At 36.5% G+C, this 18,136-nt stretch overlaps 1 protein-coding gene across 2 annotated transcripts in view; it reads left to right on the top strand.

Moving 5' to 3' along the window:
- The window catches only part of LOC114361040 (calcium/calmodulin-dependent 3',5'-cyclic nucleotide phosphodiesterase 1C-like), a 36,179-nt gene extending 24,276 nt beyond the window's left edge, over positions 1–11,903 (top strand). Inside the window, exons 2-5 of one of the 2 annotated variants that reach the window (XM_028315956.1) lie at positions 5,926–6,166; positions 6,254–7,207; positions 7,398–7,705; positions 10,217–11,903. In XM_028315956.1, coding sequence (XP_028171757.1) covers positions 5,953–6,166; positions 6,254–7,207; positions 7,398–7,705; positions 10,217–10,276 — 1,536 coding nt within the window. In that variant the 5' untranslated portion in view covers positions 5,926–5,952 and the 3' untranslated portion in view covers positions 10,277–11,903. Of the gene's footprint in view, positions 1–5,925; positions 6,167–6,253; positions 7,208–7,397; positions 7,716–10,216 lie in introns of both variants that reach the window. The other variant, XM_028315955.1, reaches the window with a different exon arrangement.
- The last annotated feature ends 6,233 nt before the right edge of the window (positions 11,904–18,136 follow it).

The following is an 18,136-nucleotide window of genomic DNA, read 5'->3' as shown; positions in this document are numbered from 1 at the left end:
GACAAAGAAATAAGTTGATAGACAAAATGCCTGGAAAAGGAAATTGATTGACTTTTTTATTATAATCTATGTTAACCAAAAAATGTAACTGAGTAAAAGTGAAGATACTGTGCTATGTTACTGCAAACCATGTACAACTTACTTTTAATGCAAAAGATAAGCGACCGCGAGATATAAAATATGGCACTGCTCAGTTTACTCTTGTTTTTTTGTATGCTCACAAAATCGCTTACCAAAAAAACTTGTATAGAGACTAGGTCTACTGTCTATACCTAGATGCTGCAGAATTTAGTCCTAAAATCTTCTTCTTCAAGCTTGAAAAGCCCTGTTAGAATTTGAGAGATGAAAAATATGTTACATATCTAAACAGATACCTAAAATAGGTACATAAAGATGTAAAAAGAAAAGGAAAGAAACGACACGCATCTACTAATTTTTGTTCAAAATTTATCTGTCATAAAATCTGACAACCCTGTCAAGACGAGGCTTCCGGCGACTGGGACCGCGGCCCCAGTTAATTGCGGTCTAAAGCCTTAAGGAGTTGTACTTACCTTCCATCATCAGCTCATTAACATGAGATGATGATTTACAGACTCAAATACTTGAGTAACTTAAGAAAAAGTACAAAAAGCAATATTTATAGTGCCTCGCGTTCGCACTTTCAGCCACCCTAAAAGCTGTCTGGCAAGGCGAAGGAACCATCAAAAGTGTCTGGCTGATGAGGAAACTTCATCAAATGATAGTTCAAATATTTTATGTAAATATCAGCTTTTATAGTATGACGTAAGTAGGACTACATTTTCATGAACTTTAAGGTGTCTGGCTAAGGGCTGCCACCATGGTAGGTGTCTGTCAATTAATGACGTCATTTCTAATAACATTTTGAAGGAAATATCATAAAATCAGCCTTTATACTTTGACGTAATTAAGTTGGTATTTTACACACCTTTAGTACCGTCTGTCTGCCAAAGCCACCATGACCCAAACTTCATGTTTGGCCATGGTTCTTAGCTATGTTGGGAGCATGCGCTGACAAACTTTCAGCCTTTATAAAATAACGTAGGTCTGGCGTTCACTAGCTCTTAGTCTAATAAGTAAGTTACTATAAATCAAACAACTGATTTTTTTATTAAATCAGTATAACCAAGCTATGGCGTATAATTTTTTCCCCAGACACTTAATCATGAATGTAAAAATAATTCAAATAATACAATGTATTTTATCTTTTCTTTCAAGCGGTATGAGATGACAAAAAAATAATAATAAAAGTATTCATGTGGACAAATTAATCCCGCGGTATTATTTTTGACTAAATCTTCGTCGATTTAAAGGTCAAGTAGCCCTTTTTAAATACATATTTTATATGAATAAATTATGTTTTTAAATTAAAAATGATTTTTCTTCAATTATTTCACCTAAAAAATTTTCGAGTGACTACATTTTTTTATTTCAGTTATCATTTACGAGTGGTCCCAGTTGACGGAAGAATATTATTTAATTTTTAAGAAGTAAAGACTAAGAGAAAAATTGGACATGGCAATGTCTTAAAAGAAAAGAACGACGAGAAATAACAACTAATTGTAAAATCTAACAACCTTGTCAGCATAGAGAAATCATAGGCTGAGTTGCACCATCTTGACTTAAACAAACGTCAAAAATCTGTCAAATTCCATACATAAAGACCGGTTATTGTTATAGTTACTGTTGAAGTAAGATGGTGCAATCCAGCATGAGATATCTCTACGAGAATGTCCAAAAATCAACGACACGGATCCACCAATTTTTGTTCAACATTTTTACATTTTTCCGACTTAAAATCTGACAATTCTGTCGGAATTTAAAAGAAATATTGGATATCTCTTTGTAAAAAACATACAACGAAACGCTAACACAAATTTTGTCCAACATTTGTCCGACTTAGAATCTGACAACCCTGTCAGATTAAACGAAAAATTGGATATCTCTATGTCTGATTTGGCACCGTGCCCGCTGCATAGACGTTTCGCAAGTGGCGGGTGACGGCGTATCGACGCACGACGCCGGGACTCCATCTTGAGACGCCTCTGAAACCACTCAGCGTTTTGTGTATACGTGTACTCTGCTTAATGATACAAATATGTACTGAACTTTATCCCCTAATATTAGCTATCCAGACCTTACCTTTGGCCGTAGAATAAGCTGCGTATTTCGAAGGGAAATGCTTCTAAAAATAATATTCTCAATCCATTAATTCGATCCTGCAATGGATTTATTTTCACTCTGGTGTTCACTGTGACACAACGTTGGTCTAGGGATATCTCTTAGATTCAGTATAAAGTACATTTTATCCTAGAGAATTAACTCGTTCTCCCGGATCGACTTGAAGATATACGACCGACTCCTTGGGATATAAATTGAGTTGTCAAACAGATGTAGGTAATCGAAATAGGCCGTAAAATTTGACGTAGTACCCACCTAAAAACGAGGAGTATGTAGTATGAAGAGAAGACCGCCGTCTTAACACACGCCATGCAGGCTTGGAACGCTATTCAACTAGAGCGATGGTATCTGAAAAGAAAATCAAAGGAATATTGACGTGCTTATGAAAGGCCTAATTCCAGTAGCATACTGACATCATGTATTGATGATCTTGAAATGGAGGTAGATATAGGTACATGGGATTCATTTATTCAAAGATAGTATATAGGTAGTATTGTATAAAGTACATATATATGTTCACACATTCCTTGGGAATGAATGCAGTCACTGTAGCTCTGACACACAAACACCTACCTATAGTAGGGTTTTGATATGAAGTCCCGCTTAATCTGTTTTTTTGAAATGTATATTTTTGTCAGCACCATAAAGCGTTTTACCAACGCAAACATCTTAAAACGGTATTACCACACATCGATTCTCATCGGGGTACTAATATCAGGTCTAAGTACTTCAGCAAACACGCAAGTTATGAGAAGAACGTTCATCCCACAGTTCAGCTTCTTTGCTTTAAACTCAAATTATAAGTTATTGATTTATTTAAGGTAAAGGTTCTTTTGGGAATACTTCTTATCACACGTCCTAAATCAAAACCGATTTAGTTCAATCTTTTTTTTGTGCCTATTAGTGGTGAAAAACCTGTTACCGAATTGTATTAAAAACAAGACTTGGCGTAACCTGCGGGCAGCAGCTAGTGTATGTCTCATACAATCAACGATGTATTTTAACCGAATATCTATTTATTCCCACTCTAAAATTATATAAAGTGAATCCGCCGCTGTTGCTATTAATAGTCAGTGGACTTCGTAAAAACTAAATATAGGCTTTGTCGCCTTCGCCGCGTCTCTGAACATCATATCACAGATATGCTCGTTTCGCGGGCGCATCACGCGTAAATACACTCAGCATAGGAATCTAGGGCATTGCCACAAATAATAATAATAATAAGTTATTATACCTTAAACTTCCAGAAAAATTACCACATGTTCTGTGAGCTCTACCATTTATATTGTGGTTTGTAATTGTCAGGATTTGGTTTGCATTAAAGAGAAAAATTTCAAGACAGTGAGTTTTGGGACTGTTCATCTGTTAGTAGCGGACTTCAAACAGCATTGGCGTAATACAGTACGCAGACGTTATTTGAAATAATACGAGTTTGTCATGTGGCCCCTGCGAGACAAATGTTTTCGTGACTTTAGTAAATTTATTGTCACTGCTCGTTGAAACTCTTCCAGATGTTACGATTCGAAATGCACTCATACTATAAGTAACAGTTAACAGTATAAAAAGTTTGTCGCAAGTGATTCACGGGAATAAAACTTACAATACGACTGGCAATTTTTATAATACGGCCTAAGTAAGAAAGGGCAAACTACGTCGTAAGTCAACATCAGGCTGGTATTAACCAAACGGCGTTTACGAGGTATAACAATCTGGTAAATATTGTAAGATGAACACCTGTCACAGCACTCAAAGTCCAAAAAAACACACGCACAGTAGCCTCGAAGTACTACAAAAGCGCTTTGATATTCACCATTAGTCAATATACCTAACACTTGACTTATCACAAATTCTCAGATTTTTGCGTCCAGTGAAGGTCCAGTGCTAATGTGATTATCTAAATGTAGAGTAAAGCACTACGACATAGAGATACTTTAAGGTTTTACATACATCTAACCTATGGGTAACATGGCATAACTAGCTACGAGTAGGTAAATACTGTTGCATCTGGGTTCTCGTCTCAAGCAACATTTCCTCCAAAGTTTTCAACCTGTTGAACCTGGATGTTTGTAGTTTATTCAATCCTATCATGTGCCAGTTAAGCTGAAAACCACCTCTTTGCTGTGTATACCACTAGCCCTCATCATCATCATTTCAGCCACAGGATGTCCAATGCTGAACATAGGCCTGCCTCAATGGTTTCCATATTGCCCGGTTGGTAGCGGCCTGCATCCAGCGCCTAGCCCTATCTTCTGCACACACTGTAAACCTCTCGTGTGCTGTGAGCGGTGAGCACTGATCAGTGCGAGACACAATTACTTTTTTTTATCCACAACGAGGAAGCTCTTGGCCTGTATCTCACCTGATGGTAAGTGACGATCAGGCCGAAGGTGGAAGCGAGCTTCACCCGGAATCCTCAACCACGGAGGAACTGGCTATCTTACCTCTAACTGCCGGAACACAACAATGCTGTTAACATTGTTGTTATGACGACAGACTTAGGTAAGATGGTGGTAGCTAGCCAGGCGGACTTAGAACAAACCCTACCACCAACCAAACCGACAGAAAAATCAGCCCCCACTGGGAGTCGAACCCGGGACCTCTGCGTCTGAAGCAGGTGGTCTTACCACTAGACCACAGAGGCTTTCGCACTGTCTGGAATCTCGGCATACGATCGGTTAAGTTATAAATTCATAGATTTATTGCGAGTCTACCATACCTGCCTGCGTTGCGGCTCCACGGTGCATAAATCAGGCGACCTTGGGCGACGCCGCGAGCGATCATGTATATTACAGATAAGCTCTCGCATTAGCTCGCTTAAGTGTCTTTTAGCACATGCCAAGTTGTTTGTCTTGAAACTTTAAGGACTTTGCTATAACAAATTGAGTGGCTGTTTTGTTTATGTACAGGGTGCTATCGACTCCTTAATACTCGCGTATACAAAATTGACACCTCGTAACTTTCGAAATTACTATACTCGTCCTTAGACATTTCGAATCGATTTCTATACTTTTGAATTTAACATGACCATTGCACACAGGTTGGCTCCTATTGATAAATCTTGTGTTGCTACTTACTTATAGTTACACAAGTAGAAACTGGACAGATGTTACTACGAATACTACTTTTTATGTGTTTTCATTTGCAAAATATGTACATGTTTTACTTACTTACCCTTTGTGGAACATAACTAAGCTGCAACTTGTATTCTCAATTTGGTGAATTTGATAACGTCCACATTTGGAGGGTTCGCTTCACTTTTTCAATTGTCAACAGCTTACGATAACCTTATAAATAGGTTATGCATTGAGAAATGATAATATTAGTCTTCGATGAATTATTTAAGTACCTATTTATTGTTCTGATTGAAGATGAATAGCTTCCAGGTTGCGCCGCTAGCCGCTTCAGACATCCGATTCCTTATAGTGTCTTCACCACAGAATAACATCCATGTCGAAATATGAAAGCTTTATTGAAACCCAAATAATGCGCATACGGTTATTTTGATTTCTACGTGCTATTATTGGGTTTCTGCGACAAATATATTCGTCATACGCTCAATTGGTTCCCGGTACAATAAAATGAGCCCAAATTAGACCGGTATGCACTATCGACTCCTTGAAATAGGTCGTTAAACTTGGCATAGTAAACCAGCGGCAAATATCATTGGGTCACCAGCTCGATGGTTTTATTTATTTCAAAACTTACGGGGGTTTTGCTTGTTTACAGGGTCACCTGGATACCAACACACTGGATATGACCAAGAAAGAACACCGTCACCTGGTGCTGCAGATCGCCCTGAAGTGTGCGGACATTTCCAACCCCTGCCGACCCTGGGAGATCAGCCGCAAGTGGAGCCTCAAGGTCTGCGAGGAATTCTTCCGCCAGGGAGACTACGAGAGGCAGCTCAACCTGCCTGTGACACCTCTGTGCGACCGATACAATACATCTATACCCAAGATTCAAACAGGTACAATTCTAATAATATTGTGATTTGCAGAACATGACCAAAGTAATCATCATTTCATTAAATAATCTTGAATCAAAATTTTTACAGGGTTCTTCATGTACGTAGTCACACCGCTGATATCCGAATGGCACAGATTCTTGCACAACGATCTCTCGACGCAAATGCTTAAAAATCTTCTGTACAACCAGAAGAAATGGGAGTCCCTCTTGGAACAGGAGGAGGCCGAGGAGAACGGCACCGAGATACCAATACCAGAGGATGAAACGCCCGAGGAGGAGAGCGAGCCTGCCTTATCCGACAGTTCGGAGATGCTATTGCCACGTAGGAGCTCCTTGAACCCAACCCAAGTCAAGCAAAACGGATTAAAAGATCAATTGCGTCGTTTCTCAGTTCCGCTCAACATGCGTTCGGAAAAACTCAAGAGGGGCTCACTCGCTGCAGCGGAAGGAATCACGCCGTGTGAAAGCGAGCATTCGCTCCACTGCGACGCGTCTGATAAAGTTGAAAAGGTTTTGAGCACAGAGAACCTGCTGCCGAATACTACTATAGCCTCAATTACGACCCCCAAGCAGGCGACTCGGCTGAACACCGTGTTCAAAGACGGCTGCACTTGGAAGTTGGTGCGGCAGCAGACGTTCCCGCCGCTAGACCCGCACGCTCGCCTGCACGGGTACTTCTCCCGCGAGCACCAAGATAAAAGCGACGAGCCTGTTCTTTGCTCTCGCTTCAGATCCGAGGCTTGGTTGAATGACGGTAAAACTGATGGGAAATCTGATGACAGGCTAAAAGAGTTTAAGAAGAAAGAGACAGAGAAGACTGAAAGTGATGGTTCGCCGACTAATGGTACGTCATCTGCTGAGGCGTCGCCGGCGCGCCGTAAGGAGAACTGGATTCCGATCGTAAAGCCGCTGGGCGCGATCCGCCGGGAGTCGGTGGCCGTCGGCAGCCAGCTGCGGGACAACATCACGTCGTTCCAGCTCGGCGCTCCGTATGATGCGCTGTGCCGCAGGAAATCCATGCCAGCTGATACCATTACTCTCCGTAAGATATTTTATTTTCCTTTAGAATCCTACTACAAACCTTAGGTCAAAGATAGTTATTTAGAAGAAATTGTTATTTTCAATATTTCGTTACGTAAAGCTAATGCTTTTGAATAATCCCAATCAATAACTAAAATTGACACTTGTTAAAATGTTCGCAGTAGTGCATTTTATAAATATTTCTGTTTCAGCCGCCGCCCTAAAAGAGTCTCTTATGTGCGAGATGGCCGAAGTCTTGTCACTGCCGCAATTCCTGCGTCGCACGCTGTCCAACAAAGACGCTCTGACTCGCCGCAGGGGCTCTGCTCCCGCGCCCATAGCCGTTTCAGACCTCGGTCTACTCGCGCTGGCTTCGCGGAGCAGCAACGGGGGCCGAAGGAAGCCCCCCGTGGGCCCCGTGGGCCCCGTGGCCTGCCAGGTGTGGGCCAGCAGGGGGGCAGGGGGCTACCCGCCGGAGCGCGTTCCCCGCCTCCCCCGTCGCAGCTCGTTGCCCGTTGAGGTGCTTACAGGTGCTAATTCGGCGGATGCTTTTTTATTCTTACTTATCATTACGTATGATTTGCGATGCTTATGGTTTTTTAATTTTTATTGTTTTGATTTTTTTGAGATTTTCAAAAAGATGTTTGGTGTTTATTGCTGATTTAAAATGTAAAACAAACAATATTATTCACGAAATTTAAAGATCCATGAAGATCTTGAATGTTCGAAAAAGGTTTAACAATTATGACACCAAATTGAAAAAACTATTTTTCTGTTAATTCTTGCTCATTTTAGTTACAGTTATTGATATTATCATTCATTGTAGTCACATATCGCCCATTTGCGACGACACTGTGACATCTCGACATATACGATTTTTTGTTTTACCGAAATTCTGAACCGCGATCTTGCGTTCTTTTATCTCCAAAAACAGGGTATTTGTTACTCCAAAAACAACAATACTATGAGAGAAAGAGACAAAATATTACGTTATAGCGCTGGCTCGTTCGGCGATCTAGTTGGCTTCGACACTGTGACAGTTCAGTTGCCACCTGCGCTTTGAGATGTGAGGTGCTCTTCGTTTTTAAGAAAAACGTGACATCTCGAGGATACCGCGGTATTGATGACAAAGGTAAGTTTATAAAATATTTTTATTTTATTCGACAATGTGGCACCTCATACTTATCACAGTGTTCTTCTAAAACAAAAAGCAAAGTAAAAGAGAAATTATTTATATGTCACGTTATTCTTGTAAGAGAATCGAAGTATCATCGGGACATCTTAACTAGTAACGTTGTAGATGATGAAAATTTTTCCTATATTGGAAATATGTTGTGGGTCATATGTTGATGTTCTGTTATTGCAGAATACATGTTATTGAAATTGAATGGTATATCTACTTGTCACGTTGTATACGCTAAACAGTAATACTAAACTCCAGATATCATTACAGATGGGGACTAGCAATGCAAAAAAGCAAAGGTTAACATTTGTGGCGATGCATTGCTTGAAGGAATTCCACAACCTAATCCGACAACATGACTAACAGCGCTATGCGAGCGCTGTGAAAGGGTCTCTTTGAGCTACAATAACGTCGGAACTAATATGAGTAGATGTAGACTGATAAACATACATTCGTATTGAAGAATAGTTCAAATACTAGAAATACAGTGCAAATAAAACATACTTATACGACTGTCTGTTTTTACAGACACAACAAGCAAAATATTTTATATTATCATACGATAGCCTTAGATTAATCTAAGACGATAGCTAACAAAATTATCTATTAGTAGAAGTATGCTAGAATAGCAATGCGTTGGATGACCCCAGATATTTATTTATTTATGTAATTATTCAATGTTACTTAGCTGTGTTGGCTATGTTTTGCTTTCTGCAAAAAAGTATTTTAATGTTTTAATATAATTACAGATAATCAGCAATTGATGGAATTTTATCGCTTCTTGCCCAAATATACTTTGGCGGGCGCAACATTGTTTTGTATAATAACCTTGCAATAGGTATAACTATTTCAGAAAAACTACGCCAATAAAATGGCTACATTATTTATAAATAGTGGTTGTTATTTTTACTATTAATACATTATTTAAATATCTTTCATAAATTTAATTTTAAATAAGTATAAAAAATTGTCGCTTTTTTGCCATTTTATGCGCCGGAGACGGCGATTTTTGCGCTGATAATTTTAGGATTAAATTGTCATAACTAGTCAGTTAAAAAACATCTATTTACTAACCTAGTAGGTACCTACAATTTTTTCTTCTGCATACATACATACTTAGTACCAGTTTCTCTTACTGTGTTTATTTTTTTTGTAGTAGTTTACGAGGTTTTACTTTTGAAAGTTTTTCGTTTATTTTGATAAGCATTAGTTTTTAGAATAAGAAAACTTAATGTGAGCTTAAATATTGTATGTATACAACTGTCTGTCTACTTAGATAATATTTTTATAAGTGCAATTTAACATGGCAAAGCGAAATATTCGCCTGTTCCAATAATTACCTCATTTTTACTGATTGCAATGTTATTATAATAACTTAAAAAATTTCAAGATCAACGTTTTATCTAAATAATGACTTATATAAATATATTTTTTTACATCATCTTCAACGTGACAACTGAACTTACCATCTTCAAAATATTATTTTTTTCTAGAACAACGTGATAAGTTGTCTCTTTTTTTTTCAATCGCTATAATTTCATCAATTTAGACGCAAAGTTATGTCTTACTATAAATATTTAAATTCATTAATAGTTAATCTTTAAACGTTTCATACACAATAAGGTAATCCTAACCTTCTTTTAAGAGTTATGGTCATTCAAAAGTTTAAAAGTCGATTTCTGTAAAACCACTGTTTTTGATATATCACAGTGTCGTCGCAAATGGACGATATACTTGCACTTCTTTTCAAATAGTAATAGTTTATTTTTATTTATGACACGAAAGTAGAAATCATTTACGTGATAAAATAATTTTATTTATTAAATAATTCAATTGCTGTTATTCCAGGTATATAAGACCCCAGACGACCGACCGAAACCGGACGAGGAGGCAACGGAACCAAAATAAATTTGCTCAGAGACAGGGAGGGTTGCTCAAAATAATGTATTCTTTGCATTACGCGCGGATGCGTGTGCCAAGGGCTTTGTACAGTTACTATCTATGAACACACCTGGACGCATTGTTTATACAGCAACATGAGCAAGAAAACTTACGGTCAAAACATATACCTAACTCGAAATCAAAATGGTTGATGAGTAATGTCTGGACTGAAATTGGATTTAGCAATGGAATCCAGTCCTGGTTTAAATGTTGGTAGCAGATAAATTACACATAGACGTAGAGAAACAATGTGCACTAGATTCTCCGTTCATTAGTCGAGTTAATTGGTCGTATGTTTTCCAACCTGGATATTCTGAATGTAGTTCTGTGTGGTTTGTAGTGTACAGTTAAATATTGTAATGTTAAAACTTGAACATATTATGTCTGTAAATATTACTATCAATATTGTTATCACATAGCTCAATATTTTTAGACCCAAACCTTCTATCTTGGACCTTTTATATCTTCTACAACTTTACACTATTTACACCCTTATCTTTAGACCACAGTATTGCTATGTTTTGACAGCTTTCTCCCTTTCTTAGGACAAAGTTTACTTTTATTTTGATTGACATATTAGTACAAATGATGTTCTGTGAATATTTTGTTACTTTTAAGCGTTCTTATGTATGTGCTGTTTGTTCAAATTTTATTTTGATAACAAATGGTACCTTTTCGCACGCAGTCTCAGTTAACATATGCTTTCTTTCTGACTAGTGCTAGTGTGGACAAGCCGCGTGGAGAATTTTAAAATTATTTAAAAATAACCTTAGTACTGTAAATTGTTGTTAGTAATTGAACATATTAAGAGTCTCATAATCAGTAAATAAAAATAGTCATAGTTGTAAGTTATCGGAAGTAAGATAAAGAGTAGAAGCTCTTTTTGGGCCAATGGCGTTGTGGTTCATCTATTTTCGTTATTTTGAATCGTATTGAAAAAGTGTTCAGTATTAATTACCATACATATTCTCGCATCACTCGATCTTATCATTGAGTATTTTGTTTAACAAAATTTTAATTAATCGAGCATGGGTTCACCAACATTTCGATTTGGCGGTATTATAGAATAAACCTTATCTTTTAACTCTTTTCGTGTAAATAAATTAATCAAATTACGAGTAGGTTGCGAAAAATCAACTTGATACCACTGGTTAAGTGGTATTTATAGGTGAATCTAATAACGCGTAGGAAACCCGAGAAGTACCGGACACATCTCAGGTATAAGGGAATCATTCTGCGCGATGCCAGTATTACTATTATTACTATATTCGAGCGCAAAATTAATTTTAAAATTAATAAAGTAACTAATTTATTCAAAGTTTTAATTATTTAACAAAAGAAATTGGTTAGTAACTATCTTTATGTTAGGAATGGGGGCAGTGCAAAGAAGAGCAGATAAAACTGGCATAATATAACCGTATACTAGACGCTGTAAATAATCACTGCTTTTTAATCGAAACACGTTAAAAATAATCAAAATGTTCTATTACAAGATGTTGCAAGTAGATTCGGTGTTTTGTTAAGACAATCTTAAAAAAATACAAAAAAATAACAATAATTTAAATGTCTCACACCAGGACTGGAAATAGACGGATCACAAAGAAAGTATTAATAAATATAAGGTATTAGTATTAGATTTTGTGTTATAGGTCCCAAACTGTTCCCCTGAGAGACCTGGCGTCTCCTCTTCTTTGTATTGTGTGTAAATTAACCACGAAATGTTGATTAACTATTATTAGATAAGTTGTTTAGTCGGTAGTGTGTACGATCTAATTTTGTTTTAGACTGCCATAATCAGTTCACAAATTGCAACGCATCACAAAATATTCCAACATTTTCGGAAATATTTTTTGGAAATGTTAGAACGGTTACAAATAGATATTTAGCTTGTTACGCAGTACGCAAAGTCCGTGTTTTAAATTTATTGAAATATTCTATAAATGTTATGTATCACGAGTAATAGACCAGAGCCGTCTCGTCTTTTGATCTCTACAAGCTTCATTATTTCTTGCAACGCCTACAATGTTAATGTTACTGTGTAGTTTTAATGTTGTAAATATGTAGGAGGTAATCTCTACAACTACTGCGCTGTTTTGGAAACGTTTTTGGGCGCCCCAGGCGAGTTCATGCCGGGCGCTCGCACCTTGGGATTGGGAGTATCAGATTGGATGTGTCTAAAGCCTGGTCCATGAGCACGTAGAATTTTGTCCAATGACCCCAAGCTACCCATCCTTATTGCTCGCGCGTAATTATATTGCTGTCGCGACTGTGCGACGCGCGCCCGCAGTGAGTGTGCGAGCGCGACAACAACATAATTACGCGCGAGCGATAAGGATGGGTAGCTTGGGGTCATTGGACATAATTCTATGTGCTCACGGACCAGGCGTTAGCTAAGATGATGCTGAAATTAGTCACAAGCGAGAGTCTATGTCGATTGTTGAAAAATAATATTGAATGGATCAAATAAATGCGAAATCTAAGACGGCCCGTTGATAAATGACCAGTTTTCTTAAGTCCCTTGGTGGCGGGTCGGAGTTTAAAGAATAATGTGTTTTAGTATAGTAGATTTAGCGATGAAAATTCTGAGTCATTGATGGAAAATCTAACGATGACCACGTTCAATAGTTTTAATTTTTATTATATTAATTTATTTAAGTCATAGTTTTAAATTGTAAGAAAGAGAAACATTACAATGAGTCTACGTCTCTTTCTCGTAGTTTATGTTTTTAACATTCAACTGTCATTGATTTTAAAGATCACAATTATTGATATTTTTTGTATGTGTAATTTATAATTTTGTTGTTACGTTTCTAGTTTATAGCGTGAATAAAGTATTCAGTTGTAGATTATCTCAAATATGTCTATGGATATTGTAACATTAAATGTTTAAGATAATATTAAGGAACTATTTATCACACACTATCTCTGTTAGGATCCCTGTATGTATCAAATATTACATCTGTTGCTGACTAAGCCCAATCCTACTTCTGTTATATGTAAAGATATGATATAATACAGTTATCAAGCTTCAGTGTTCTAGTGTGCATGCATAATAATATTCTAGGGTTATGTAAAATGTCACAAAAACGTTAGTAACCATTATTTCTGTAGTGATATTTTCAAAAACACTATTTTGAGCACGATTTTCTCAATGAGGGTTTTCGCGATTGAAAAATCCGCCAGATGGCAATACGTAGACGCGAGGTCCAAATGCTGCGTGATTGGTGGATTTTGACATATCTGTCAATGTCATGTCAAAACTAACCAATCATGCAGCATTTGGACCTCGCGTCTACGTATTGCCATCTGGCGGATTTTCAATCGCGAAAACCCTCATTACAAAATCTTTATTCGTAAAGATTTTCTCGAAGAGGACCTCTGTAGTAATTTACATATTATGTTAACATTATTTGGGACCCCCTGCAGATTTTGATTGGCTTGTCCAAGGCACGCTACGCCCCAGGCTGGAATGTTATATCTCCAAGAATATTATTATGTATAGCTTAGTTACTATTTCCAGAAAATTTAAACGCCCGTAGTGTTTCAATGTTAAACATATTCAAACTTAATGGACCTAGCAAAGATATAACACGTTAAAATTTTACAATTAATATGAATGTTAATTTCTAATTTCCTTTGATCGTCCAATATACAAGGACATAGTTTGGTTTTGAATGTAAATATTTGAAATTGTATAATTATTGTAGTAAATGTCATATTATATGATTAAGTATTGTATAATGTATGTACTGATTTTGAACGATAAATGTATGTATTCGCGTTACGGAGGACGCGACGCTCTGTGGGCACTGCTCTCTCGCTAAGGGGAAAATGATACGCTTATGAAAAAATTATCAGTCCATAATCAAGGACTTGGAAACTGCGCGATAAAGAACTGAATTGCTGCAGTTATTTAATTACAACGTGGTGGTTTAGATCCAGTGTTGATGGGGAAAATAGTTACAATCGGACACACCATCGTTCAATTTTGTACACTATCAAGAACACTGTTCTGAATGATTGGTAGGATAACACATGTCTGCTTACTTAACAACAAGAGATCGTGAACTTTCGCTCTGTTAGCCAAAGTCGATAGCATGGTCACATCTTGACGCGTTGTTAAAAGGCATAATATTCAATGAATTAGGTGCTTTTTTGCAACACCAGTAGAGGCTATTTAATTGGAATACTTCTGATTCTGTAATTAATGTGATGATGGTGCTGATGATTCTGTAATTAATGTAAAGGTCACTATCAAAGGGAGGCACCGGGACAGGTGTTAGGGGTTTGACACTATGATCGGTATGATGTAAGTCTGCAATATCTTGATTGCGACTTATAACAGTTATTTCTTACCACTTCAGTTATCCATGCTACAAAGCAGTCAAAGACCAAACTGAATCAGAAAAAAGTTTCAATAATTCGCATACCACCGAAAATGTACTATTTATTTTAAAGTTGTCGACAGAGGGCGCGTAGGCAGAACGTGTGCGGTACTGAAAAATGCGAGAGCGCAGTGTGCACACCGTTGGTCTTCAATTTCATCTTTCTATCTCACTTGCCCCAATAGCAGTTACTAATGGGAATTGAAGGGCCGAGTTCACCAACAGGCAGTGAATATACGTTAAAAGTACACTGCAATTGTCGCAAATATTTAACTGCAGCTATCAAAACCACGCTATCGTGTGAGTCAAGTTTCACAAATCACTGTTTACAATAAACTTGTAGTTAAAATCAACTGTTCTAGTCTATTGGAGAACTCGGCCCGAAAACGCATAATACGGAATTGGAAATTCTTTCACCTAGTCGCGGTGCTTTTGAAGTACATTCTTTTATTTCTTTGTGATGTTATTTATTTTGTTACAATTATTTAGCAGAGGCTTAGAGCACAAACGGATTGCACAAATTATGAATAAGTACAGGCTAGATGAGGCAATTTGGTTAGTTAACGGTATTAAGTTAACACGAAATGTTTGTTTAAGGAATATCTTTAAGGGTTGCCAACATGTTGAACAATGAACGGCAAAAGATCAATCAGTGTGGGATTGTGTTGCCTCAATATTCTTATTATTACCTTATTATTCACAAGTTCTGTGCCATAAACACTGTCTTTAAAATATCACGTAAACATGTCTACATAGAAAACCGACGAAGTTTAACCATACAACAGTACAATACGCCTAAACCTATCTGTTCATGCAAAAGCGAGTAGCTATTAAAAGTTCCACAAAACAGGCCTAAATTATTATGAAAAGACAGAAAGTTAAGTTAAAGGTTTCTAGTAGTAGGGATGGAAGTTGGGATGCATGTTATAACTAAATTTTAAAAACACAAATCAAGGCATGTTTTCTTAGATTCAGTCAGTGTTTAATGTCAGTTGATTACGACAGTTCATTGTCATGTACACCTGTATATTTTATGGAAATAGGCACAAGTACAAAATAATCACAATTATTATAACTACGGGAATGATTTTATTTTAATATACCTACTTGACATTGGTTGCGCGATCAAATGCTATATCGTCGTACTTACTTTGTGTTTAATAATAAATATTTTTTGAATTCTTTTGTTTGGTTTTTCTTTTGTTTCATTTTATGGTATCTTTAAGCGAACAGTTGCTAGCTGTCTCTGGGATCAACATCAATTTCCAATTCTGGCTACTTCAAATGAAATCTTGTAATGTATTATTCTACGAGCTTTCAAATGACCATCTCCAAAAAGTATCTTCGAATTTATATTTTTATTAGTATTATCTATGTATAACATGGGAGTGCCCATTTGACTTAATGTTTAATTACATTTTGAAGACTGCGATTAATTTGATATTGGAATATATATTATGTAGTGTAAATGTGTAGTTTTTATTATAATTGGAGTTTTAAGACGTAGAATATTTATAAACGTAGTATAATCAAGGGTGTTATGCCTGATGTAGGTAAATGGGACAAAACTGCAGAATCTTTCTCGTTATATTCGTGGATGTAATTAGAAAGCTAGAAACTGAAAGAAACTAGCAGTCTTAATTATGTATCTTCTATAATTTTATGTCTTCTGCTATTTTCGTTTATAGAATGGCAACAATTTGACCAAAAGCCAAAGATAATCAAAGGAAAACTTAACTATCTAACATGGTCATTATAATATTCTGGGCTGTTATAATACGCTGATCATATCATTTTGAACGAAACATGTTTCATGTAATGGGTACAAAAATCTCAAGACCTACATGGTCAGTGAATTCTATTCAAGGTCTTTACTGAATTAGTATAATCATTTAGTCTTCTTATTTATCAAGTTCTTAAATATCATGTAGGTAGGTGGATATCATATTGGTTCCTGCAGTACAAAATTGTGTCTTTACATAAGGCTAGCACCCTAATGGGGGTTATCGCGTGTGAATTTACCACTAGAGGCGCTTGTGTCGCATTTGGTCCAAAAAAATTAATTTTCACTGGTTTTAAAGGGCTTCGTGACGCAAAATAAAATTTCCTTTAATTTACCTGTTGAAAAGTGATCTTCGTGAAATTATAGTAAATATGGATTATGTGGCAATTAACGTGAACGCTTTGAAAGCGGAATTACGAATAAGAGGCTCAAAAATAGTAGGATGATATTTATAAGTAATAAACGGGATATTTATAATTTAATTAATGATTCAAGATTCAAAATTTTGTTTCGGCACCGATCTAGTAGTCACCTTTGACAGCTACTAGACCTTAGACAACAGTGGCGCCAACTGGTAAGAAAAAAACGATAGTCCCCACTGTAACAACATGCTATATAATATATACAGGCATACGAAGTATCCACAGAGGACGTAAATGTTGATGGTTTTAAAAACTCGTGTAGGTATGACCCAAAAAAAAAACAAAGTTAACACACCTGTGTCCTAAATTAGTCGCATTACAAGATTTTAGCTAGCTTTGTAAAATCACACAAAGATAATCTAATGTCATGGCTGTAACCCTTTATAGTGCACAGCATGCTAAAAATAATTGATTTTCAACTTTATGATAAATGAATATAAAGCGCCAAATTGAAGCTAGTGCCCTATAAATGACTGGGCTGTATTAAATGGTTTTGAATACCTACTGTAAAATATTTAAAAACATTAACATGTATTAATTGGTTTGCGTCAATAGGCAATATTACAAGCAAATAAGTCCGACTAACATGGACACCGATGGTCATTAGAGAGGTAACTGCGAAATGGAATATTATATTAAAATTGATACTTAGTAACCAATTAAATTTAACGAAAAATCTGTGGATATTTATCAAATTGTATTAACAAAACTGCTCAATTATCGACGCAGACTATTTAACCACAATTTACTGCTTAACTTCTAATACAATGTTTATTGTTTTCAAAATACTTTTGCGTTTATAAATATTCTACATGAAAAAATTACAGGATATTATGATATAGATGACCCACGCTGAACTGTCCCACCAAACTCAATGACAGGGGGGCGCTACCATCGTTCAACTATATGGTTTCCAACATGGCAAAAATCTGAACCAGCGATTCGGTATTGACGGTGGCGCCCCACTGTCAATGTCATCGATAGGACAGATCAGTATTTTGGAACTATATAAATGTTTAAAATTATGAATGTATCTTCATCTACTAAAATCTTCAGGTATAAATGTAAACTGTATCTTTGATTGTGAATAAATTCATTTCCCGAAACGGACAATAGTTTTATTGTAGTGAAGTAGGCCCAGATATAGTTTTAGAATTTACTTTTTATTCAGAAATTTCCTTCTCTATCTTTAATCTGAGAAAATAAATAAAATAAAGTTGTACAGTTAGCCCGGTAG

The sequence above is a fragment of the Ostrinia furnacalis genome, unplaced genomic scaffold, assembly GCF_004193835.3.
Source record: "Ostrinia furnacalis isolate ACB-3 unplaced genomic scaffold, ASM419383v2 OfSCF5395, whole genome shotgun sequence".
In the NCBI taxonomy this organism is placed as follows: domain Eukaryota; kingdom Metazoa; phylum Arthropoda; class Insecta; order Lepidoptera; family Crambidae; genus Ostrinia; species Ostrinia furnacalis.
Note: the sequence above shows the minus strand (reverse complement) of the source record. Positions and strands in the feature narration are given on the sequence as shown.